The 26749-nt window shown below is 46.2% G+C and overlaps 1 protein-coding gene and 1 long non-coding RNA gene across 2 annotated transcripts; one reads left to right on the forward strand and one right to left on the reverse strand.

Annotated features, from left to right (window-relative positions):
• Positions 1–595: 595 nt before the first annotated feature.
• On the reverse strand, positions 596–3340 carry LOC142477140 (uncharacterized). The gene is made up of 2 exons (XM_075582190.1): positions 2857–3340; positions 596–2028 (listed from the first exon to the last, which is right to left on the reverse strand). Exons 1-2 carry the CDS (start codon positions 3098–3100, stop codon positions 854–856), a joined length of 1419 nt encoding a protein of 472 aa, XP_075438305.1. The 5' UTR covers positions 3101–3340; the 3' UTR covers positions 596–853.
• Positions 3341–17524: 14184 nt separating this feature from the next.
• LOC142477142 (uncharacterized) lies at positions 17525–25366 on the forward strand. Its single transcript, XR_012792193.1, has 4 exons — positions 17525–17834; positions 21542–21596; positions 22079–22166; positions 24632–25366. It is a non-coding gene; the product is annotated as an uncharacterized LOC142477142 (long non-coding RNA).
• The last annotated feature ends 1383 nt before the right edge of the window (positions 25367–26749 follow it).

Genomic DNA, 26749 nt, shown 5'->3' on the forward strand with positions numbered 1-26749 from the left:
AAACTTGATGAATTCTCTCCTCTTGACTGTAGAATAGTGTGTAAAGCAAAGCACAATACATTCCTATGTGTAGAAGCAAAGATATACGCGATTTCACAATGTGTTCCCAAAACAGCTGTGAGCAACTTTTTTACACAACGTTAACAACACATTTGAAGCTCAATATTTCATGGGCTGAAGCGGGGAAGATAGAAAACGTGTGCCCTGTAAAGGCGAAGTCTGTGGCATTAACAGGAAGGGAGAAAAAGTACTTTCTACCCATTTTTAGGTTCAGCGGTAAAATGGCAAGTTTCTATGGAACTGCATCTCGGCTTGTGACTGTGGTTTTCCCGGTCACACAAAAATGCTGAAATTCGACTTATACAGTGTTTTTGCTTATTAAACTTGATAAATTCTCTCCTCTTGACTGTAGAATAGTGTGTAAAGCAAAGCACAATACATTCCTATGTGTAGAAGCAAAGATATACGCGATTTCACAATGTGTTCCTAGAACAGCTGTGAGCAACTTTTTTACACCACGTTAACAACACATTTGAAGCTCAATATTTCATGGGCTGAAGCGGGGAAGATAGAAAACGTGTGCCCTGTACCGACTTCAAATTCCTCTCGCCCCCCGATCCCTCCTGATACTCAAAGGGGATCCTGAATCCTTCCTTAAACCCCTCTCGTAATAAGCTAGCTGCCCGTCTATTGGGGTATTTTTCCAGCCAAGGCGCCATTGCCTCTGCTGAAACTGGCGTTCCCGCCTTCCTGAACAGCCTGCTGTCCTGCTCCCTTGAAACCCTTACTATCTTTCTTAAAGCACTTTGATTTGGGATGCTGACCCCCGCACCCAGCGCAAGTATGTTGGAATCTACATACAATTCTCAAAATTGCATCTTGACTCGTTGTAACGCCAACATACCCCCGACTGCTTCCCACCTGCACGCCCTCTCCCTGATGTGCGCACCTGAAAATGCTCCCGCCAGACCCCTTTGAGGCTATTTGACCCACGAAAGGACGACCCCCCGTGTTTCTGAAACGCTTTTCTAATCGTATCCTGATACTTAAAAAGCGCCGAGCATAAATGCGGATCCTTTTCCCCCGCAACGCCCGCCAAAATCCCAAATGCCTGCGACCAATTACTGAACTTGCGAGGAAAAAGACGCTTTTCCACATCCTCCTTTTTAGCCTCCCCCTTTTTTTTTCCGGATTTAGCTACCGCTTCATTGTAACCCGGAAGCAATGACAAAATCTCAACGTAATCACCCGCCCAAATCTTTTCCTTTACTTCCTTTGACAAATGCACGCCTAAGGAACGTGATATGGTCGTACATGAGTCCCCATAGGCCGCATCCGGCAGCCTTTTTGAACCTGCCAATGGCCTTCCGAGCCCTGTCCCCTGCCCAGCACCTGAATTCACCACCGGATGCTCACCTAACAAACTAACAACTGTCGTTAAATCAGCTCCTTGTCCCGCCACCTGCACCGGCAATGCTGTGGCCGATGCCAACGCATCTTGAATAACTTTCGGCACTGTGCTAAGGGTACAACCTGCTGTACTCTCCCCACCCAAAGACACCTGAGCCAACTCTCCACCCACTGTTCCACGGTTGCTCCCCCCATCAAGCACTGAATCTGACCCCCCCTGCCGCTCACTTGACTTGCATGCCTCCACTGCTTGCTTAGTGGATAATAACGTTGTCATCGGCAATAAAGCTAACTGAACGCCCTTAACCACCGCACTAATCATTCTTGCCTCGGCATCGCCCGCTAACCCCAACTCCAACACCTGTGGCCCAGGGGAGCTAACAATGCCCGGCAAGGTAACGCCCTTATTTCCCAAACAAGCAACTCTTTTTCGCTTACCCTTCGATGCCCCAGTCCCCGGCGGTGTTTTGAACCGCCTGTCGGGACCTGCCCCAAGACCCTTGTCCTCTAAGCCTCTGACAGCAAGCTCAACCCGAGGCCCGGACCGCTTGCGAGCCGTGGACGACGTACCAGCGCCACGAAGCGAGGTCGACCGCGTCCCGGCCGTTCCAGATTTACCTGTAAATGAGGAAGCAAATATTAAACCCCCAATTAAGCTAACCTTTATTCCTGAATAAACGCTTATTTTTTTTTTTTTTTTAAAAGGACCAATCCTTTACCTACGTTCTCTTCTAGGCTGGGACCAAACCCCCCAACCTCTATTTTTTTTTTTTTTTTTTTATTACCAACTATCCTTTTCCAGCTTTCCTTTCACCAGTAACCGGCTATGGCGAGCATGTCGGCCCTCTCCCAAAATCCCCCCCTTTTTTTTTTTTTTAGGGGAGAAATGGAATACTTAGCCACCTACTGCTCGCCTCCATCCATGCTTTTTTTTTTTTTTTTTTTATATAAGGTTGGAAACCATGTCCCACCCCTGTTTTTCCAGGGACCCATGTCCCACCCTTGTTTTTTTTTTTTATTTATTTTTTTTTTCTCAGGGACCCATGTCCCACCCTTGTTTTTTCCAGGGACCCATGTCCCACCCTTGCTTTTTCCAGGGACCCATGTCCCACACCGGTTTTTGTGGGGACCCATGTCCAACACTTGTTTTTGTGGGGACCCATGTCCCACACCTGTTTTTGTGGAGACCCATGTCCCACCCCTGTTTTTTCCAGGGGCCCATGTCCCACACCTGTTTTTGTGGGGACCCATGTCCAACACTTGTTTTTTGTGGGGACCCATGTCGCACACCTGTTTTTGTGGAGACCCATGTCCCACCCCTGTTTTTCCAGGGACCCAATGTCCCACACCTGTTCATGTGGGAACCCATCTCCCAGGCTCCTCCCAAAAGTCACCCAGCCTTCAACCAAATAGGCTGTGATTTCCAAAAACTCCGCCATGACATACCCTTCTGCACCACCAACGCTTCCCGTGCTCCGTAACTAGGACCCCCTTCATCACTTGATGATGGCCACGCCTCAGCGCAGGTAGCATGGGAACCACCCTGTCCTCTCGCGTTTCCACGACTGCCCAAACTTCCTTGATCACTTCCAGCTTTCAGCACTAGTGCACACATCTGCTTCTGAAACCATCCTTCCTCATGGTTGTGCGCCTCCGCCAAAAGCTGCATGGTGCTGACCTGAAAGGACATCGCTACTAGCGCTGAATTTATCCAATGGCTCGTCAAACACTGGTTTAATTCCACCACCTAAATCCTGCCAGCAAACTACTCTTGAACTCTTGCCTGGCCGATCTTTCCACGAAAACCAGTTCACTTGAATAGACTTAGAACCGCTCTAAAGCTTTTTTTTTTTTTTAAGTATGGTGTCACCCACGACACGAAAAACCTTAGAATTGGCTTCCATTAACCACAACCAAGACCAACCTCAAAAGGCGTTTTGTTTTTTTAAACCTTTTTTTTTTTTTAATATATATTTTTAATTATTTATTTAATTATTATTATTTTTTTAAATGGACAGCCCCTGTTTAAAAGAGTGGAAGAAAAAGGGGGGGGAAGGAAAAGGGCCAATATCTCCCCAAGGAGGAGGGAGGAGGGGGGGCAAAAGCCCACCATTCCAGCCAAACCACGAACAGCCCCCTCCCCCAGACGTAATAACAGCCTTGCCCCCAGCCCCCCCCCAAAAAAACCACCCCCTGATCATCGTCAGGAGGCGGAACCACATGACACTCGTGTATGCAAAGACCTCCCTTGCCATTAGCCCAACCGCACGGCTAAGCGTGGGCTGGGCGAGCCTCTCTTCCCCCCCCCAGCCACACAAGCGGCCACAATAGGAGGACAGGAACAGGGCTCGCAAACGGCGCCAAGCAAAAACCTCCTCCACGCCGATGCGCCTTCCTACACGCATCAGCCCCAGGTAGGAGTCACTCTCCTCATCCTTCTCCCTCCTCCCCCCGCCGCTGCTACCAATAAAACAGCGCGATAACGAAAGGCAGGACAAAAACCTATCCCTACTCGCAATCCCCAACCTCCCCCCGAGCACCGGCAAAACCGGCAAAAACACATGGGGGGGGGGGGCGGAGGGTCCCTCACCACGAGGAAGGAAGGGAGGTCCCACGCAGGACAAAAAACAACAGCCTTACTTGCAATCCCCCCCCCCCCCCCGGGCACTGGCAAAACCGGCAAAAACACACGGGGGGAGGCGGAGGGTCCCTCACCACGAGGAGGGAAGGGAAAATCCCTCACCCCGGGAGGGGGGCCCAAATCAAACCAATTTTAACCTACTAAACGCAGGAGAAGAGAGGAGAGTGTGTGAAACTGTTGAACGCCAAGGAACAAGTGACAGTTGCTTGTTCCTTGGCTCTATTTAAAAACTAACCGCCCCAACTGCCTTCCCTGATCGTGCACGCGACCAACAGCCTAGCTGGGGGGGGGGGGGGGCCGCACCCCCCGGTCAATAGCTGTAGCCACCCATGCGGGCTAGGCCAGCTCTATAACGGGTAATGAGGATATTACATTTAGATTTTTTTTTTTTAATACGTGGGGTTTATTGATTGTTATTCACATGTTCCAATGATAAAGGGGGTGACCCCCTTGCCAGGTGTGATTTGCCTTTTGTGTTGGCAAAACAGAGTGTAGAGTAGATTATTGATTTTATCTATGAAGCATGTTTATACAGTAGCTGAATATAGATTCCCAGTTCACCAGCGTGGCCTCAAATTCTCTCGCCTCACAATTCCATCATTTTAACTTGAGTATGGTTTAACCAGCATTTATCAGCTGGCTGTTCATAGGAGTTATCAAAAAGTCGAACGAAGATGCAATGCTGATACCTGAAATTTGTTTTAATGGGTGACATTATTTACCAGACATCCATATTCTGTAATTATTTCACTGTTTTTAGAATAAAGGTGTGATACTTTCGTTTTACTCCTTGTCAGGTGCATGCGATTGAAGATAATATTAATGTGTGCTGTGACAGCTACGTTATCTCCGGTAAGAAGGATAAAATATTACTCTGTCCCTAAAAAAAAAAAATACTAAATGAATTGGTTTGCAAGAATATATTTTCTTTCTGTTAAAGGTGAAGATGACAGTGGAAGCCATCCAGATACTACCAGCAATTCCGAACTGAAATCTTCTAATGTAAGTACTGTCACAGGAGACCAGAACTTTTACACCGGGATCACTAGCACCAAATAGGACAAGGTTGTTGAGTAAAATGAGGTTTATTCTGGCACGCCAGCAGACAAAACAAAGATGCACAAAGCAAGATACAATACCACCTGGGGAGTAGACTAGCCTCGCTAGGTGCAGGGGCCTGCTTCAAAAAGGCTTGCCCTGTCCGCTTCTCGTCCAGGATATCAGAGTGCTGATCACACAGCAGCCCCTCTAACGTATCTCCAGCTGGTCACAGTCAAGATCCAAACTCCTTCACAGAATGTCTCCCAGATAGATTCTCTGATCAGCAGTGCCTCTTATATAGCCCTCTGTTGCTATCCTTTACATGGGACGGGTTGCTGGCCAATCAGAGCAGACCTGATTGACCACTCTTTCCCACTCGCCAAATGTCTTTAACACCTCCACGTTCCCAGCCTTTGTCACAATACACATTTCTCTGAAGGAACCTCAGCTGATTAAATCACAGAGTCCCCTCTATAGAAATGTACACATGCAAATCACATTACAAGTCTGTCATCTTAGAAATGAGCACATACAGTCACCTAATCCAATTTACACTTTACAGGGCTGACTCCCAAATCACATCACAGAACAATGTTGATTCACTAAACTGGGGGCTTGCATTTACAGGGAATAAAGTGCTTTGATTTACATACATAGTGCATTATACTTTCCCTGTTCTCCCCCAGATATTAAAGTACATTTGGCCAAAATAAGCCTTACATAGGTGGCCAAGTTACATGGATTATGGGGTAGCTAGCTGGGCTTCATCCCAGTTTTGTGATGACAGCTACCCCATCCATCACAAGTACAGGTAGTCCTCGCTGTCCAACGTTTCACATTACAATGAATGGCATATCCAATGCTTTACAATGCAACCCTATGGGCCATTTTTCTACGCCGGAATGCGTTATCCAACGCTCACCACCACTGATTAACATGGGACTCACTTTACAACGTTTTCATTATCCAACGCTACTTCCAGAACGGATTCTGTTGGATAACCAAGGACTGCCTGTTATTTATTTGCTCCTGATAATGAATGCAACACGAAGGCCTCGGTCAGGGTGGCGCTGAGCGGGCGCTCACGCTGGCCGCGATGAAACACATTGCGACAATGTGTGGCCAGTGTGAGCAAGTGCATGAGCGGCGCCTACCTGCTTGCCAAAGCAAGCAAAATTGAATTTGTTCCTCGCACATCACGTGAGCTGTTTGCCCAATGAGGGCGAACCAGCTCTGTGACGTCATGGCCGCGCCCCCAGTGTGCGCATCTAGCCAGCCACAAATCTCCCAACCGAGCAGGGAGAGTGACGTCACCGCGCATGAGCGCCCGCTCCCTGCCTGGCCTCTGCCTAAGGCTTAATAAATTGTTTGCATGAGAATGTTTTGCTTTATTGTTCAGCCATTAACTACATTATTTAGGGTGCTTTTGTGTGTACCTCTGATGGGGAGGGAGCGTCCTTCTAATCATTCAATCTGACTACATCTGTCTGTCTTCAATGACAAAAACACTCTAACATGGAGTGAAATGAGTGTGGAGGTAATTGCAGCAGTTCAATGAACCAATCCCTATTAGTATTTATATTGACAGGAAACAAAAACAAAAAGAACTTACCCTGTTACTCTTCCGTCACTATGTATTAATGTTCCTTCATAGTTTTAAATGATTCAATGACTGTCATACATTTTTTAATAAACCAACAACTAGAATTTTTCAGAGATAATTGAGTGTACAGAGATTTACAAACCCCTGCATCTCTTTTTCATGTGCAGATGAAGATGCACAACTCTCTCAGCGATTACCCGCACGATCTAGCGTGCCTAAAAGGGTTCAGTTGTTGCTGCTCCCTCATTGGATACAGTGAAATTCATTATTAACTTATTACATTGTTTTGCTGGTGACTTAATTGCCTGATCTATTTTCTTATATATACGCTCCGCGCTGAGCCCCTGCATCCTCAATGAGGATGCCTTGAGAGGGGGCTCACGCGAGCGTCCGCAGGCATGCTGAGGCGCTGGATTTTTCAGCCGACAGCCAAGCTGTTTTTCAGAGCGCTGTCGGCTGAAAACAACCAATCAGCGCGGAGCAGCGTCAATGTCACGGCGCCGTGACGTTGACATTGGTGCGTCGCGGGCGATTGGCCCAGCGACGTCACTGCCCCGCCTCCCTCAGTCTCCCCCCGCCTCCGATCGCGCCCGCTGGCTCGCCTGCATGGGCATGAAATCGCGCAGATTTCAGCAGGCGAGCCTCAGCGTCAGCGCGGTCCAGCCCTGCTTCCCCTTCTATGGACCCAGCCTTAGGCTTGGATTTGAACCAGGGATGGTGGCTATTTTGTCCGATGTGGAATGTGTTGCTTACAAAAACAGGAAGTCCATCTTCAGTTTGGAGGCAAACTGACCACCAGAATTTCCCACGTTTGCGCAATGTAACCATTTATTTAAAATTCGTTTTTGAGAGACGGGCTTTTTTTCTGTTTCAATTTTGTTGTTGCAATTAGTTAATACAAAGAAGTGAGATTTTAGCTCAGGGGACGGGTTTAAAGCTGCAGTTCAAGCAATATCCTACGTGTATGTTTGTTTTAATAAATCAGTTCTGTACAATGAGAAAATACTTGTAGCCCTTTTTTTTTTTTTAACAATTTTTTAAAGACATTTTTAATGTATTATAATGTAACAAGCATTTTTGTTTCTATAGCAACCATTTACAAAGTCACACACACTTCCTCTTCTGAAACGCTCTGGCATACCCCTTTTGCCCTCTCTAGCAGTACACCAATTGTATCTAGTGGCTGCCTGGTCACATGATCTTTCCCACAGAACTTTGCATCTTGGGGAATCTTCTGCTGCCCTAATGGTGATGTAAAGAACCCCCAAAACCAAATCTTCAGCGATTAATTACAGGAGAAACAATCGATCTGCAGCTTAGCTAATCACTTGTCAGTGTGCAGATTTTATTGATGCACATATTAAATGAAAAAATAAATACATTAAAAAAAAACGGCAGCCTGAACTGCAGATTTAAGTAAATCATTCCATTTATGTGACACCCCATACTTTTTGGATCAAGTTAAAGGTCTATTTTCCCGTGGGAGGTATCCACAAAATATCACTGCACAGTATGGTCTGTCCAAAATGAAATCGGAAGGTGGGTGCTGAATCCTCCCCTTCTTCCCTTTTTTTTTAAAAATTATATAAATATGCTTCATGATCTATTCTATACTATATATAGTGATATATATATATATATATATATATATATATATATATATATATATATATATATATATATATATATATATATATATATATATATATATATATTTTTTTTTTTTTTAACAGGATCATGCTCCTTTAGTGCATTTTTCAGATCTGAAGCTTGGGAAAAAATATGTTGCAGATGTAGATATTATTGTTCACTTCAATGAAAGAGCAATTCCTAAAACATTGGCCGTAAGTATATATTTTTGAATCTTACATTTTAGAACCACTGCTCTGTACACATTGCAAGTTCTCTCCAAACAACTCTTCCACACACACATTTTCCATGATATCTCACTTTTTAGTCTCCTATTCCTCAACTTGCATCCAAAACCTCTGCCGGGTCCAAACATTTTCTACCTACCCTGGAACATCAAATTTGCCTTACCCTTCACATAAGGTGTCTGAAAAACGCCTTCCTTCGAAGAATGGTTTTCAACATCCTCCTGTTATGTTACTCTGCTTATTCCTGCCTCTACTGCAACACACATTAGCTCAGGGGTGGGCAACTCCAATCCTCATGGGCCACCAACAGGTCCGGTATTAAGGATATCCCTGCTTCAGCGCAGGTGGCAGTTTTTGACTGAGCCACCTGTGCTGACGCAGGAATATCATTAATACCAGACCTGTTGGTGGCCCTTGAGGACTGGAGTTGCCCACCCCTGTGCTAGATTCATAGTAGTCTTTACAACCACACCCATCTTTTGAAGTGAAACTTTAATGGCACCTAGTAAATTCTCATAGGACAAAATCTCCTTCACGGAGGCGAAAATGTGTAACGGAAGTGACGTAATTTGCTGGTGCTGCACCGCGCATACACAGAAGTGGTCGCCGCATGCGCAGGTGACATCAGAACCGCTTGTGCAGGAGCAGTCAGAGTGCATGCGCAGAAGCGGCAAAAGTTGCATCCACATGCGTACAAACGCCTGATGGCATTCGCGCATGTGCTGAAGAACTTTTCCATTATCGTGCATGCACAGAAACAACTAACAGAGGCCAGCACCGCATTCGCAGAAACGACCAGAGCCGCTTGTGCATGCGTGTAAACGGCCGTCCACCCTCACGCATGCATAGAAGAGGTTTCCCATTTTCACGCATGTGCAGAAACAGCCAGAGCTGCTTGCACATGTGCTGGATGTTGGGAAACGTTGCTATGGTGTTCCCACTATTTATGGCACACCTGGCACATTTTGTGAGGTAAATTCTCGCTTCATCAAAGGTGATTCAATAGCCCTCTAAATGAGCAGAACATGAGCTTATAAAGAAGTAACAATTGATATTACACACCCATCTGTTAAATTCATTGTATGTATGAAAGAAAGTACAACTCTGTCTTGTCCTCGTCTCTTGATCTACATGCCCCGCTTTCTCTCTGCCGCCCTCGCCCTTCTAACCCTAGACCCTGGCTAAATTCCCACACGCGCATGCTGCGTTCCTCCACTCGTTCCTCTGAACGCCTCTGGAGGAAGTCTCACACTCTCGCAGACTTCCTTCACTACAAATTTATGCTATCCTGTTTCAACTCTGCCCTCTCGCAAGCTAAACAAGCCTACTTTTCTGCACTAATCAACATGCACAAGTCTAACCCACGCCGACTGTTCTCTGTCTTTGATACTCTACTCAAACCACCCTCAGCTGCCTCTCCTTCTTCCATCTCCGCTCAGGACTTTGCTGACTATTTTAAGGAAAAGGTGGAATCCATACGGCAGAACATCCCCTCTGTTTCTTCCCCCCATCCTACACCTCTTCCTAACTCTCCTCCTGCCTTCCTTGAGTCTTTTTCCACTGTCTCAGAGGAGGATGTGTCGCTGTTGATCTCCTCTTCTCCCTCTACCACTTGCCCTCTTGACCCCATTCCCTCCCATCTCCTAAAACCTCTAGCTCCTACTATAATCCCTACGCTTACACACATTTTTAACTCCTCCCTCTGCTCTGGAACCTTTCCATCCTCCTTCAAACATGCAACAGTCATACCATTACTCAAAAACAGCAAGCTTGACCCTACCTGTCTTTCTAACTATCGACCTGTCTCCCTCCTGCCTTTTGCCTCTAAACTACTTGAACGTCTTGTATTCTCTCGCTTGCTCCATTTTCTCAACACCTATTCTCTCCTAGACCCTCTACAATCTGGCTTCCGCACTGCTCACTCCACCGAAACAGCCCTCACCAAAATAACTGACGACCTCCATGCTGCCAAAGACAGAGGTCATTACACTCTGCTCATATTACTCGACCTCTCTGCAGCATTTGACACCGTGGACCACCCTCTTCTCCTCCACATTCTCCATACTCTAGGTATTCGGAACAAAGCTCTATCATGGATCTCATCCTACCTCTCCCATCGTACTTTTAGTGTCTCTTCTGCTAACACCTCCTCCTCCTCTTTTGATCTCTCTTTGGGGGTACCCCAGGGCTCTGTCCTGGGACCTCTTCTCTTTTCTCTGTACACACTCTCTATAGGTGACCTAATAACATCTTTTGGGTTTAATTATCACCTCTTTGCCGACGACACACAAATATACTTTTCAACACCTGACCTTACACCTGCTGTACAAACCAAAGTTTCTGAATGTCTCTCTGCTATATCATCCTGGATGGCCCTCCGACGCCTTAAACTCAACATGGCTAAAACAGAGCTCCTCATACTTCCTCCCAAACCTGGCCCTACTACCTCCTTCCACATTACTGTTGGAACTACAATCATTCACCCAGTAGCCCAAGCACGCTGCCTAGGGGTCACACTCGACTCCTCTCTCACATTCGCCCCTCACATTCAAAACATTTCTAAAACTTGTCGCTTTTTCCTCCGCAATATAACTAAGATACGCCCTTTCCTCTGTTGTTCGACTGCTAAAACTCTGACTCAGGCCCTCATTCTCTCCCGTCTTGATTACTGTAACCTCCTGCTGTCTGGCCTTCCTGCCTCTCACCTGTCTCCCCTACAATCTATCCTAAATGCTGCTGCCAGAATCACTCTACTCTTTCCTAGATCTGTCTCAGCATCTCCCCTCATGAAATCCCTCTCCTGGCTTCCGATCAAATCCCGCATCTCACACTCCATTCTTCTCCTCACTTTTAAAGCTTTACACTTTTCTGCTCCTCCTTACATCTCAGCCCTAATTTCTCGCTATGCACCATCCCGACTCTTGCGTTCTGCTCAAGGATGTCTACTTTCTACCCCCTTTGTATCTAAAGCCCTCTCCCGCCTTAAACCTTTTTCACTGACTGCCCCACACCTCTGGAATGCCCTTCCCCTCAGTACCCGACTAGCACCCTCTCTATCCACCTTTAAGACCCACCTTAAGACACACTTACTTAAAGAAGCATATGAATAGCACTGTGGATATTCTGAACACAGGATACATAAAGATTGGCCCCCTGCAGACGCACTTACCAGAACTCCCTCCTACTGTCTGTGTACGTTCTCCCTACCTACCAATTAGAATGCAAGCTCCTCAGGGCAGGGACTCCTCTTCCGAAATGTTACTTTTATGTCTAAAGCACTTATTCCCATGATCTGTTATTTATATTATCTGTTATTTATTTGATTACCACATGTATTACTACTGTGAAGCGCTATGTACACTAATGGCGCTATATAAATAAAGACATACAATACAATACAATACAATACAATGTATGCAACTGTCTAAATAAACAAACACTTCTGGTCTAAGGATAATTGAAAAAAAAAACTTAGTATGTGTGTTGAAAATTTATGAATGAAAAGAACCAGCAACACAAGCATGAGGATGAATAATAAATAAAATACAAATGTATCACATACTGTAACTAAGGACAACATGGGTAATCCTGAATGAAAGCAAAATATAGAAGTGAGTTTTAAAAAAAAAGTGTGTGCCGATCACGCGCGTTCGAAGTGAAACTTCTTTGTTTTGTCACTGATTTGTATTTTGATTTTTATGATTTTGATTGAATGAAAGACTTTTGAAAGTATCGGCATTTAGATACTTTAAAATCCAAATTATGTATACAGGTAAACCCCGTTATAGCGCGGTCCTCGGGGACCACCCGATCCGACCGCGCTACAAACGGGGTCGCGCTAATTAAATTAATTAATTAATTAAACAAATTTAAAAATGGCCGCCGCGCCCGGGGTTCCGTGTCTACAGAGGGGGGAGAGCTGGGATCGCATCATCGCACTGTGCTGCACTGTGCTACTCCTCCCTCCTCCCCAGCAGTCAGAGAGCTGCAGGCAGTGCTTGGAGAGTGCGAGGCTCAGGGCTGCAGCCTTCTCTCCATGGCAATTTTACTCACATGTCCACTGATCACCCGCACAGCAGCTTCTCCTGCTCTCACTCGCAAACTTTTCAGGGACGCCAGGGGAGCCTGCCCTGTCTAGAAAGAGAGCTGTGTGTCTGTGTGTCTGTGTTCCTGATAGCTTCTCCTGCTCTACACCACAGACATTCTATCCTGTGTGTGGGGGGGGGGGGGAGAGGGAGAGAGTGTGTGTGTCCTGTGAGTGTGTGTGCTGTGCAGTGTCCTGTGAGTGTGTGTACTGTGCAGTGTCCTGTCAGTGTGTGTGCTGTGCAGTGTCCTGTGAGTGTGTGTGCTGTGCAGTGTCCTGTGAATGTGTGTGCAGTGTGCAGTATCCTGTGAGTGTGTGCAGTGTCCTGTGAGTGTGTGCAGTGTCCTGTGAGTGTGTGCAGTGTCCTGTGAGTGTGTGCAGTGTGCAGTGTCCTGTGAGTGTGTGCAGTGTCCTGTGAGTGTGTGCAGTGTGTGTGCAGTGTGCAGTCAGTGTGTGCAGTGTCCTGTGAGTATGTAGTGTCCTGTGAGTGTGTGCAGTGGTGCAGTGAGAGTGTGTGTGCAGTGAGTGTGTGTGTGCAGTGAGAGTGTGTGTGTGTGCAGTGAGAGTGTGTGTGCAGTGTGTGCAGTGTGAAGCGTGCAGTGTGCAAAAAAACATGTAAAAAAAAATTTTGATTTATATATTTATTTATTTTTAAACGGGAGCCACGTGAAAACCGCGTTATAACGGGTCGCGCTATAACGGGGTTTACCTGTATATCTTACTTTAGTTATCATAAGTCAATTGTATCATCTTTTCCAACTGGTATTATGGAAATTTCTGCAGGAAAAAAAATTATACTCAAGTCTTTAATTCAATCAAAATCATAACAATCAAAATACAATGTCAGTGACAAAACACAAAGAAGTTTCACTTAGAACGCGCATGCTCGGCACACACCCTTCCTTTTTTCTTCCCCACTGTAACTTGCACGCCCTCACGTTTTGGACTGTATCCTTTGAGCAAGGCCCTCCTTGCTTATTGTCTGTTAATGTCATTTTATTGTTATGGTCTTTCACAGCCCGTTGTACTGCGCTGCTAAATATTATCTCTTTATAAATAAATGACTTTTTACTAAGTAAATTCTATGATCTGTAGCCAATTGGCTTTTCTGCCATTTGATAGGAAATTGGCAAGTAAAATGTAGAGTATGACTTGTAGATGTCACTGCTAATTACACCTTTAGGCCTCGTCCATGGTAAGCACTTGCTTGCTGAAGCATGCTGACGCGCGCTCCCGTTCAGCACTGAGCCCCTACAGTCGCAATTAGAGCGGCTTCAGTAGGGGCTCGCTTACGCTTCCGCAAGCGCGCGGAACCGTAGGTCTTACCCAATTTTAAAAATCCAAAAAAATCAAGCGCTTGCCGGTCACGTGAGCGGTTCGCCCAATGAGGGCGGACCAGCTCCGTGACGGAACTGGCCCGCCCCCTGACGGAGCGCAGGGCAAGCAACCGCAAGGCCAGGGAAAGACAACGCTTTCCCTGCGCCTCAGCACGCAAGCGAAGAGCCTGGACGAGGCCTTAGTTAGGACGTGATCTATTATCTTTTTCTTTTCTTTTTTTTGTAGGTTGAACGCACAGGAGAAAAATATTTTTCTGTAAAAGTTTCGCCAATGAAAAATAAACACGGTAATAAAAAATGCCCCCCTCCCCCGCCATTCTCTGCCTTTGTATTGGATACAGATGTAGCCAGTATTACTATCGCCAGAGCTGTGTGAAGAAAAGCAAAACGCTGCGGCTCGGGGAACGAACCGTAAAAACCATGGCTGCTTTCAGTGGGTTTATTCTACCTGATACGACCAAGGCTGCATCTGTATAGTAATGTTTGGTAGATTGCTCAAGGACCTTGTAGACAAAATTGGTTGATTTGGAAACCATTCACTGAAAAATCTGATATCTGTCTTGTCCAGTTGGTTGTTTAGGAACTGCGGTCTCTTTTATGGTGAGAAGCAATGTGCTGTACTGTACAATCAATGGTGCATTAACTTTCATTTATGTGAATGGAAGTGACGTCACTGTTATAATGGTGCATTACTTCACTTCACAGAGGGTGTGTCATTGCAGATGGAAAGCTTGTGTGATCTGAGTTAGCATTATGTCAATGTTTTGTCACATTGTTACATCATGACAGAATATATTCACTAGCCCCTATTCTACAGCATACGTAACAGAACATTGTACATCTATCAAAGATCTCGCGGCAAACCCGGCTGGTTTTTATTAGTTTTGGGGAGTTCCCCGGAGCTGAATCTTACTATATGCTGGTGCAAATTACTGGTATAAAGCCTCCAGGGAAATTAAATGTCCGTTCAAATCGCAGGCCAATAGGAAGCTGGAATCATGGCCATTTAAATCTCCTGCTTCCACAGCGGTAACTTCACCGAAGGTATGTCTGGAACTAGGAGGTCACAGAGCTGAAAATAATGCAGGTCATGGGACTTGTCCAATCCAGTTACAAAAACAACTGCAGAATAAATACACAGTGTTAAAGCTGAACAATTATTGACTTTTTTTAGATCTTTAAAATGTAATTGATAACGTTATAAATTTTCATTTTCCAGGTAACAGAGAAGATATTTCTCTTGGATATCTTGAACATAAAAGTACCAATGCTTCCCGTTCTTTTGCTTCTCCTCTAAAAGTCTCCATTGCCACACAACTGAAAAGATTTATTGGTAGACACAATAGACAGTTGGCGTCGGATAGTACAGCAGGAGCATGTAAGCAGACACTTTGTTTTACGGAAGGGGAGGACAGTGAAACAGATAAGCCAGAATCTGTGGACTGTAACGACTCTAATTTCTCTGAATTCGGGGATGTCACTCTTGCTGACTTTTATCCGAATATGATACAATTTTTCAGCAGACTGATGGAAATCCAAAGCAAAAAATGGGCAGCCGTTAATGTACTTCAATACTACAGACGCAATGTTTGGTACGCTAACAAGCACAAGACAGATCTTACCAGAGTAAAAAGAGAGATTCCCACATCCAGGCTTTCAAAGTCGCTGCTGGGCCCAATTTCTAAGAAAGAGAAAGCGTGTTGCACTGTTAATTATGAGGCAAATTCCCACATGCCTTGGAGACCTGAAGATACAAGCGATTTGAACAATTCCGGTATTGCTGAACGTGGGCAGAGGAGCTTGTGCTCCAGAGATCCTTACACAGAACAAAGTCTTCAAGTTGCAAAGCCGAATCTACTGCAAGCTTCTTTTTTGTCACATACCCTTCCCACAGACCAGACTTTTACTAACGAAATCTGTAATGAGAGCGGCATCGCATCAAGGCCAGAATGTTTGCGTAAAAGTGACGCATGGTTTACCAGATGTGTACTTCCATGTTCTTCATTATTGGGTCCAAGAGAAAGCTATCAAGTTGGTGAATCGCCATCAAAACTGTTGTCTGCGGCGTTGCTGAATCAAAGGAAGCTGGAGAATTGTGAGATAAAGTCACCAGCACAGACTTCTAACCATGTAGGGCTGATTATGTGGCCCAAAGAGATTCAAGGCACCATAAGAAGAAGGCATTCTTTTTCCACATTTCCTATAGTGAAAAGTCCTGCTAAAACCAGTTCAGAACTTAAAACCGTGTACAGGAAACTAGTTTTAGGGGATCCACATCCGATGTTTTTGCCCAGGCGAAGAATCCTAAACGCAATTAGCCAAGAAACGCAAGTATCAGAAACTGTAAATGCTCTGATCAATTCACCAGTGTCAAGCAGACGTAAAAGGGCAGCAAGTGATGATCTGTCTTTTTCAAAGCTTAAAAGGCACAGAAGTATACCAGAAAGCCATATGTCGGGTGCATTGCAGCCACAATCTTATTATATAGCAAACCGGTGTCCCCAGTGGGAAAGGACTGGCATGACTGAGAGTGTTTTCGAAGCCTCGTACAATGGCAACTCTAGTCATTATCCAGTAAGTCAATCTGCCTTTTTGGTCTTGCAAATGTATTTTACTGTTATGGTTCTAGAACAGAGTGCATACTGACTAAGCCAAAGTCTGTTTTCTAATCTTCCTCCTGGATATAGTGCAGTGTATGGGTTCTCTCCCTCCCCACCCACCTTATTGAATCAAATCAAAACTGTAACTCTGATCCTTTGTTCCAAAAATACGCTTTAGTTGAATTTTAGCCATTTGAGCTTTTTGGAGTAGAACGGTCCGTGAATGCCAGTGCCTGTTACTAGTCTCTTTGCCTCAGCTTGCAGAGCTGGGATCTTTTTTCACTTTGTAGGCTATCGTTCTGTGCAAATTAGTGCATTAGAAAGTTCTGCTGGATCCCACTTCAGAGCTGACTGCAAATTGCTCTGAAGTAGTTTTATAGCAACTTGTAATTGTGTGTGTCTGCGACACTTTCTCTCAATCTTCTCACTTGGGCACCTTAGCTAGGCTATTGGCTGGTTATATCCATCACACATTCATATTTAATATAATTGCACACATGCTTGGTAATTAATTTGTTATTCCTAACATTTGAGTTGTCCTGAGAAGATTGTTGAGAAAAACTGATTATAGTGAGTGCAAACTTTTTTTGAAGTGAAACTTCCTTAGTGGCACCTCATTCGTGATGGGGCAAAAAAGAATTGTGGAGACAGAAATGAAACGGATGTGACGTCAGTGCTGGCAGTTGAGGCCGGGCTGTGTTCTGGCTCAGCCCGACCCCAACACTGACATCACACCCGCTCCACAAATCAGATCGCCGCCGGCGCCGCTCCTAATCGCTCCCCCCCCTAAGCCCCCTCCCCCCCCCAGCCCCACCCCCCCCACACATCGTGACAAATGCGGCGCTCCTAACGGCCGCTGCTATGCCGCGCATGCGCAGTTGTGACGGCGCCGCTGATTCCCCGCCCGTTCCCCGCCCATTGATATGCTGCGCATGCCCGGTAGTCATGGCGACGCTCGAGACGCCATGACTCTCCTCACAGGGACACTGAAGCCCACACTGCTCCCCGGGGCTCTATGCAGGCACTGATCTCCTGCGGCCTCTCCTCCCGGTGCATGCCCCGGCCGAGGCATAGAACTGCTCCGGAAACGGGGGGGGGAGGAGGGGGGTGATGAGTGCGCTGCGTCCCCCACGTCCCCCACAGCACCATCAGAAGCCTCCGAGTTGGCTCCAGCTGACGATGACGCGCTTCTCCCTCTCCCCCCGCCGACACTGCCTCCATCTCCTCTGTGCCGCGATCTGGTAGGAACGGGGGGGGGGGGAATGCTGAAAGGGTCTGGGTGCAGGGAAAGGATAAGGGTGCTGGGGGGAGGACAAGTGTGCTGGGGGGAGGACAAGTGTGCTGGGGAGAGTCAGGAGAAAGGGGGGCAGGACACACACACACACACACACACATACATACACACTGACACATACACACTGACACATACACACATACTGACTCACATACACACACACTGACTCACATACACACACACACATACACACTGACTGACACACACACTGACACACACCCCCACACACTCACTGACCCCCTCCCCCACACACTGACTGACCCCACCCACTGACTGACCCCCCCCACACACACTGACTGACCCCCCCCACCCCCCCCACACACTGACTGACCCCCACACCCCCCCCACACACTGACTGACCCACCCACCCCCCCCGTCACTGACTGACCCCCCCACCCCCCCCCACACACTGACTGACCCACCCACCCCCCCACACACTGACTGACCCCCCCCCCACACACTGACTGACCCACCCACCCCCCCACACACTGACTGACCCACCCACCCCCCCCACACACTGACTGACCCACCCGCCCCCCCCCCACACACACTGACTGACCCCCCCCCCCCCCACACACACTGACTGACCCCCCCCCCCCACACACACACTGACTGAACCCACACCCCCGACACACACTGACTGACCCACCCCCCCCCCCCCCACACACTGACTGACCCACCCACACCCCCCCACAGTGACTGACCCACACACTGACTGACCCACCCACCCCCCCCCCACACACTGACTGACCCACCCCCCCCCCCACACACTGACTGACCCACCCACCCCCCCACACACTGACTGACCCACCCACCCCCACACACTGACTGACCCACCCACCCCCCCCCACACACTGACTGACCCCCCCCCCCCACACACTGACTGACGCACCCACCCCCCCCCACACACTGACTGACCCACCCACCCCCCCCCCACACACTGACTGACCCACCCACCCCCCCACACACTGACTGACCCACCCCCCCCCACACACACTGACTGACCCACCCACCCCCCCCCCCACACACTGACTGACCCACCAACCCCCCCCCCACACTGACTGACCCACCCACCCCCCCCACACACTGACTGACCCACCCACCCCCCCACACACTGACTGACCCACCCACCCCCCCTACACACTGACTCACCCACCCCCCCACACACTGACTGACCCACCCACCCCCCCACACACTGACTGACCCACCCACCCCCCCACACACTGACTGACCCACCCACCCCCCCCACACACTGACTGAACCCCCCACACACTGACTGACCCACCCACCCCCCCCCCACACACTGACTGAGCCACCCACCCCCCCCCCACACACTGACTGACCCACCCACCCCCCCACACACTGACTGACCCACCCACCCCCCCACACACTGACTGACCCACCCACACCTCCCCGCACACTGACTGACTGACTGACCCACCCACACCTCCCCGCACACTGACTGACTGACCCACCCACACCTCCCCGCACACTGTCTGTCTGACTGACCCACCCACACACACCTCCACGCACAATGACTGACTGACCCACCCACCCACACTTCCCCGCACACTGACTGACTGACCCACCCACCCACACTTCCCCGCACACTGACTGACTGACCCACCCACACCTCCCCGCACACTGACTGACTGACCCACCCACACCTCCCCGCACACTGACTGACTGACCCACCCACACCTCCCCGCACACTGACTGACTGACCCACCCACACCTCCCCGCACACTGACTGACTGACCCACCCACACCTCCCCGCACACTGACTGACTGACCCACCCACACCTCCCCGCACACTGACTGACTGACCCACCCACACCTCCCCACACACTGACTGACTGACCCACCCACACCTCCCCGCACACACTGACTGACCCACCCACCCCCCACACACTGACTGACCCACCTACCCCCCCCACACACTGACTGACCCACCCCCCCCCCCCCACACACTGACTGACCCACCCACCCCCCCCCACACTGACTGACCCACCCACCCCCCCACACACTGACTGAACACACACTGACTGACCCACCCACCCCCCTACACACTGACTCACCCACCCCCCCACACACTGACTGACCCACCCACCCCCCCCACACACTGACTGACCCACCCACCCCCCCACACACTGACTGACCCACCCACCCCCGCCCCCCACACACTGACTGAACCCCCCACACACTGACTGACCCACCCACCCCCCCCCACACACTGACTGACCCACCCACCCCCCCCACACACTGACTGACACACTGACTGACCCACCCACCCCCCCACACACTGACTGACCCACCCACACCTCCCCGCACACTGACTGACTGACTGACCCACACCTCCCCGCACACTGACTGACTGACTGACCCACCCACACCTCCCCGCACACTCACTGACTGACCCACCCACACCTCCCCGCACACTGTCTGTCTGACTGACACACCCACACACACCTCCACGCACAATGACTGACTGACCCACCCACCCACACTTCCCCGCACACTGACTGACTGACCCACCCACCCACACTTCCCCGCACACTGACTGACTGACCCACCCACACCTCCCCGCACACTGACTGACTGACCCACCCACACCTCCCCGCACACTGACTGACTGACCCACCCACACCTCCCCGCACACTGACTGACTGACCCACCCACACCTCCCCGCACACTGACTGACTGACCCACCCACACCTCCCCGCACACTGACTGACTGACCCACCCACACCTCCCCGCACACTGACTGACTGACCCACCCACACCTCCCCGCACACTGACTGACTGACCCACCCACACCTCCCCGCACACTGACTGACTGACCCACCCCTCCCCGCACACTGACTGACTCACCCACACCTCCCCACACACTGACTGACTGACCCACCCCTCCCCGCACACTGACTGACTCACCCACCCCTCCCCGCACACTGACTGACTCACCCACACCCCCCCGCACACTCTGACCCACCCAAACACTGACTGACACACACACTGACTTACACATACACACTGACTGACACACATACACACACACTGACTGACACACACACACACACTGACTGACACACACACTGACTGACTGACTGACATACACACACACACACTGACTGACTGACTGACTGACTGACTGACACACACACTGACACACATACACACAAGGAATTCACACTTAGTGCAAATAGCTAATACATGGGATGTGTGCCGAGCACGCGCATTCTAAGTCAAATTTATTTGCGTTTTGTAACTGAAATTGTATTTTGATTTTTAATTAAAACATCACCAACACAAATACAATTTCTGTGACAAAAGTCAAAGAAGTTTCACTTACTATGCGCGTGCTCAGCACACACAGCTTTTTTTTTTTTTTTTAATGTTGCAGTGGTCTCAATTTTGTACTTTAAACTGTGAAGGGCTAACAAAGTTGAAGAGACAATGTTATATTGCTTAATCCTTATTGCATCGCCAGTTTACATTCTTAAGTCGGACGGCACGTGCTCCTAGAAAGTATGCCAAATTTCCTGTTCTTTTGGTGACCGGTTTAAATTCAAATAATGTTTATTAGCAATGTTTAGTAGTTAAGGTAAGAAATAATAAGTCTGTGCTTTGCATAATATAGAACTATTTGATTTGCAGAATGAATATCCTGCTCTTTCAAATCGTACATTATCTCTGAGTCCAAGTGCCTCTGGTAAGTTGTTTAGAACACTTAGCAATGTATTTCATTATCAATTTGCAGTGCAAGTTCATTTTACAATAATTTGGTGTACTCTGGGTGACAGAGATTTGGGAACAGGTACAGAGAAAAACAATCTTACCTAATTGATTGTCAAATCTGTAGTTAACCTGTTGAGAAGCAGACTTCACACACGTTTTGAATTATTTTTGAGTATGGAACGAGTAGATATACTGACATATTTATGGTATGATGACCAAGAGAGAACATCGATATAGGAAGGTGCAGTGCAGCAGGTTTTCTGTTATAGGTATTATTTTGTTACTCATCACAGCACAGTTTTCTCTTGCCAACTTACCTATGATATTATCTCACTTCAAATGTGTATTGACTGTCTAATTCCAATGAAAACAACATGTTTACAACAGAAGTAAATTACGACAGCCTGTCATTCCTATGACCAAATCTCGGTATATGAATTTTCATTCTGCTTCAAGGTTCTTTGGCTCAGAGGGGATACAGCTGGAGCCCAAGAGGTCCCAATACTTGGAGCTCACCTAGAAGAGTACAAAGGACCAACACCAGGTATGGTGAAATGACGGTAACTTCTAAAAAATGGAACAAAGGATTTAGTAACATAAGCTTTCTTCAGTACTCCTTAGTTTAATTTGAAACCTGATTTAGCTGTTGAGCAGCCAGTAAAAATCCATGTGTTTTTTCATTTCTTAACTATTTGTTTGAAAGCATAAATGTGCATTGTTTCTGTTTTTTGTTTTTAAAGGCACAATGTTTAGTATCAAATCCTGGTTTGGCTGTTGTTATTACCATCACAGTTTGGTTAATATATGGAGTCGTGATAAATGTTCCTGTAAAACATGTCACGAGAGCTGAATGTCAGATGTAAAAGAAGTACAGTACAAGCATAAATGCAACTGTACACATTATATTATCTCTCACCACATTTAACATGCATTCCAATTAGGGAGTGTTTACCGCATTCTCGTCCCTGAGCACTTCACTAATCTGCGGGTAGAGAATTTCTCCTATGGAAAAAGAGTACAATAGAAAGAAAGCCATGTTGATAAATGTCACGTAGATGCTTGAGTGTATGAAAGGGATCAACCACAAAACGGGTCTCTAAATACCTTTACAAGTCTGTAGGGGAGTGTCTTGATTGTTTATCACTTTCCCTTGACCGGGGACACATTTATGACCTGAAATCGAGGACTTTCATTTATTTCGACTTTAATCAGAGTATAAAAGACTCCATAAGTCTCTCCAAGTACTTAACCAGCACCATCATATTCCAGATAACCCCTCAGATATATACATATTAAATGTAATTTGTGGGTGAAATTAATGTATCTGCAACTGGTTACATGTAAAAATGTGTAGAATATCATTATAACAACCACGTACATTGGTTTGTACACCAACACATACTGTACAAAACATTTAATTCTTGCTAGCCTGTAGTTGTAAAGACATACCAACCCCATGGTAACTCCATTTAAATCTGGTTTTAATGGATCCTTTGGAGAGAACGTCCTTAGAATTGCAAATCTGAGTACACGCGATCCGTCTTGGTCGCCCCAGCTGTCATTTTCATATAAAGAATTAGAGAGCCGGCATTCCCTTATATATTTTAGTACATGGGCCTGCACTTGGAACCTAAGCTTTTGACACAGACGCAAGGCAGAACTTAACCAGGGTATTAACCTTACTAAATGTGTTCATCATACCGCACACAAAAGCAATATTTACTATATTGTGACTATATAAATTCAATTGAATAATAATTAAATGTTGAATCATAATTATTACTCCAGTAACTATATGGGGCAGACTTTGTAGCAGGCTTTCCAGAAATAACGAGACCACACACCAGGCAACCTGAATTCCAAGATGTATTGCAGGTAAGTGGTACAAACACCCAACGTTTCGGTCCTACAAACTGGACCGAAACGTCGGGTGTTTGTGCCACTTACCTGCAATACATCTTGGAATTCAGGTTGCCTGATGTGCGGTCTCGTTCTTTCTGGAAAGCCTGCTACAAAGTCTGCCCGGTGAGGATACTTTTGTCTATCTGCTTATTATGGGACAAGCACCTACAATCACTTTTATACACGAGAATGCCATCTGTTCATATATATATATATATATATATATAATATATATATATATATATATATATATATATATATAGTCAATCGGTGCTAGAGGTATCATATGGTTCTCTTGGTGGCTCTAACAGGTTGTGGTGGTCCCTACTGACATGTCCTAGCACTGTGCTTGAGCTCAGAGGGATCGCGAGACTGAGATCCGTGTTCTGCATTCAGTTTCCATCCCCCCTACGCTCCTCACATTGAAGTGGCAGTTGTGAAGTGGGGGAAAAGTAGCCAGGGCGTGGCAGGTTCTCTTGCACTCTCCTAGGGGCTGAGGCCTATTGTTCATCAGGATTTTTACTGTTTCCCTTATGGAAATATGCAGCCCAGAAGACTCCCATTCATACACAAATACTACAGTATTACTACCAACTCTGACTCCAGTTAGGCATGTGGTGTATTTCTGTCTCTGTGCCGCACAGATTGTATTTACAGTAACTAATTTCACGTACATTTTGCTGAAGATGGCATCTCACCAGAGCTTGTAGTAAATAATACATTTGTAAAGCGTGGCGAATATTTGGAAATGTCACTAATTATTTGTTTGTGGCGGAAGTCCCAAATTGACCAGTTTTGCTCATTTGTGTAACATTTTTATCTCCAGTCGCGACATTAAAATAGAATACGTAGAACCTGCCAATGTATAAACTGTTGAAACTTCTCTTAAGGGTTAACGTGAAAGTTGTGTACATTCTAGTTATGATAAATTAAGTTAACCACATGCTCCATAGATCCTGGTAGATTAGTGAATGCCAGATATGGGGGGGGGGGGGGGTGAAGAAGTAACAGCATTAGAGACCCCCTGTATTTGTCTTTTTCATCTCTTTGTATTTGTGAAGAGTTATGGGATATTAAAGATTTCTAAAATACTGCTCTTCTTTTTAGCATCTACAGGAAATTGAGCTACAAGTAAGATATTGACTCGGCTGCTGAGAACTGCAAGATCATTTTTGAAATATGTATATTTTTGTACTGATTCATGCTTAAGCAATCCCTTTGCTGGTTGCATTTTATCCTAAGAGTAAATCATTAAAGTCCTTTTAGGTTGCCTACAAATGTAGGCAAATCTAGCATTCCTGGAGCCACGGCAGAAAAAAAACAAACATCCCTAGGCTCCAGGGAAGGTAAAAGCCACGGCTTCCTGTGGGAGAGGGTTCATTCCTTGTATCTGTCCCTAGGCACTATCGATGCCTGCTGCCGGGGAACGCTGTGGTCACAAGCCTGTGGCTTTCCTAGCTTATAGGTAAATTTAGTTTAGCTACACCTGTATTAAGCATCTGCACATTTTACAACGGGAGTCCACAGCTGTACGTCTCCAGTTTCTGCATTGTCCCTTATGTAGGTGAAGGTGGATATTGCTCTCCATCGCCTATCTCCCAGGAGCTATAATACGCACGTGAAAATGTTGTCATAGAACTCAGTTGGTCATGTCATGAGATGCGCCGTAACATCACGGAATCCAACATTTCCATTCTTGACGCGTATTTCGTGTGCCGACTGAGAATAAACCTGTAAACCTTTTGTGTGGATAGGAAGTCTCAGCTATATTACTAACGTGTTAAGTGGATTTGAAATGCAGATTTGGGGAAATCTGAATTCGCCGCATTTTATCCTTTTTTTACTTCCAATTAGCAAGTAAATTCAATTGAGTTGAAAAGCATGGTTTTAATGTTAGGATACATTTTTAATCGAGGCAATTGTGTAACTGATAACGGGATATTCCTGTAATGTACATGTTTTTTTTTTATTTTAACTGCCACTTAGTGTGTCTAGTTCAACTGTTTCTTAATTGTAAAAACATTTCTATTTAGATCCGTTTTATCCAAATGTAATACTTATTTTAAATATTGTGGCGATTCTTTTCTTTTTTTTAAATTTTTTTATTATTATTTTAAAACACCGATTGCCCAGTTATACAAATACTATGGAAACCTCAACATTTATGCTGAAAGATGTAAATATTTTCAACAGTATGGTTGTGTTCACTAAACCTGTATATGGTTACTTTTATACAGTATTTGTTCAATGTAATGTTTTTGTGAGTTAATATTGTGGAACTGTCATTAAACTTTGTGGTTTACTATATAAAATACTTCGTCTTGTATAGTTATTGTTTTTGTATGTCCAGATTTTGTGAAAATATTCATGTTCTCAAAAAAAAGCAAGAAAGTTATATTTCCTGAAATTGAAGTTTACTGCACGATCCTAACACACTACACCTGTATAGCAAGTCCTCTACTATACGTTCTCACCATATATAAGGCCAGCATTTAGCAACAAGTCACGTTCATTCAACACTGAATGATGCATAAAATATACCTGGCTGTTAGAGGGCATACTTTTTACAATAACTTGTTCTCCTTGAATTATTCTAAGGATTTTGTATTGGGTGCAAGAATGTAAACTGGTTTGGCATTCCCTTCCGTAGGTGTAAAATGTATTACTTTGCCTCATAATGTATTGTTTTTTTAATCTGTAGCCTGCCTTTACATGCACAATCCTAGTTTACCAAAACATATATACAGCTCAACCCCATTATAAGGCGATCCGTTACAACGCGAATCTGCTTATACCGCGATGCAAGCGTGGCTCCCACTTTTCTTATTTATGAATACTTAACACGATTATTGATATCTTAAATACTTTCTTGTACAATGCATACAATTATACATTATTTCTAACGCGATCTGCTTATAGCGCGATGTGATTCTTTGGACCCCAAGAAAAGCGTTATAAGGGGGTTGAGCGGTATAATGAAAATGTAGCAATGAAATGGTCTTTGTTTAAACAAATGTAATCAGACTTTAAAACATGTCTGCTTTAACTTCTTTTAAGTAAAATTTTATTTTCATCAAGGACCTCTTAATGAGGGGGTGGGAGTCTTCTCAATTACGCATTCAATCTTTAATTGCCAAGACCTTGATTTTTCTTGGACCTCTAACCATAACATTGAAGAAGGTGTAATGAAGGGAGCTTTGCTTGTGCTTATTCATTAAGGCTTGA

The sequence above is a fragment of the Ascaphus truei genome, unplaced genomic scaffold, assembly GCF_040206685.1.
Source record: "Ascaphus truei isolate aAscTru1 unplaced genomic scaffold, aAscTru1.hap1 HAP1_SCAFFOLD_199, whole genome shotgun sequence".
NCBI classification, from domain to species: Eukaryota; Metazoa; Chordata; class Amphibia; order Anura; family Ascaphidae; genus Ascaphus; species Ascaphus truei.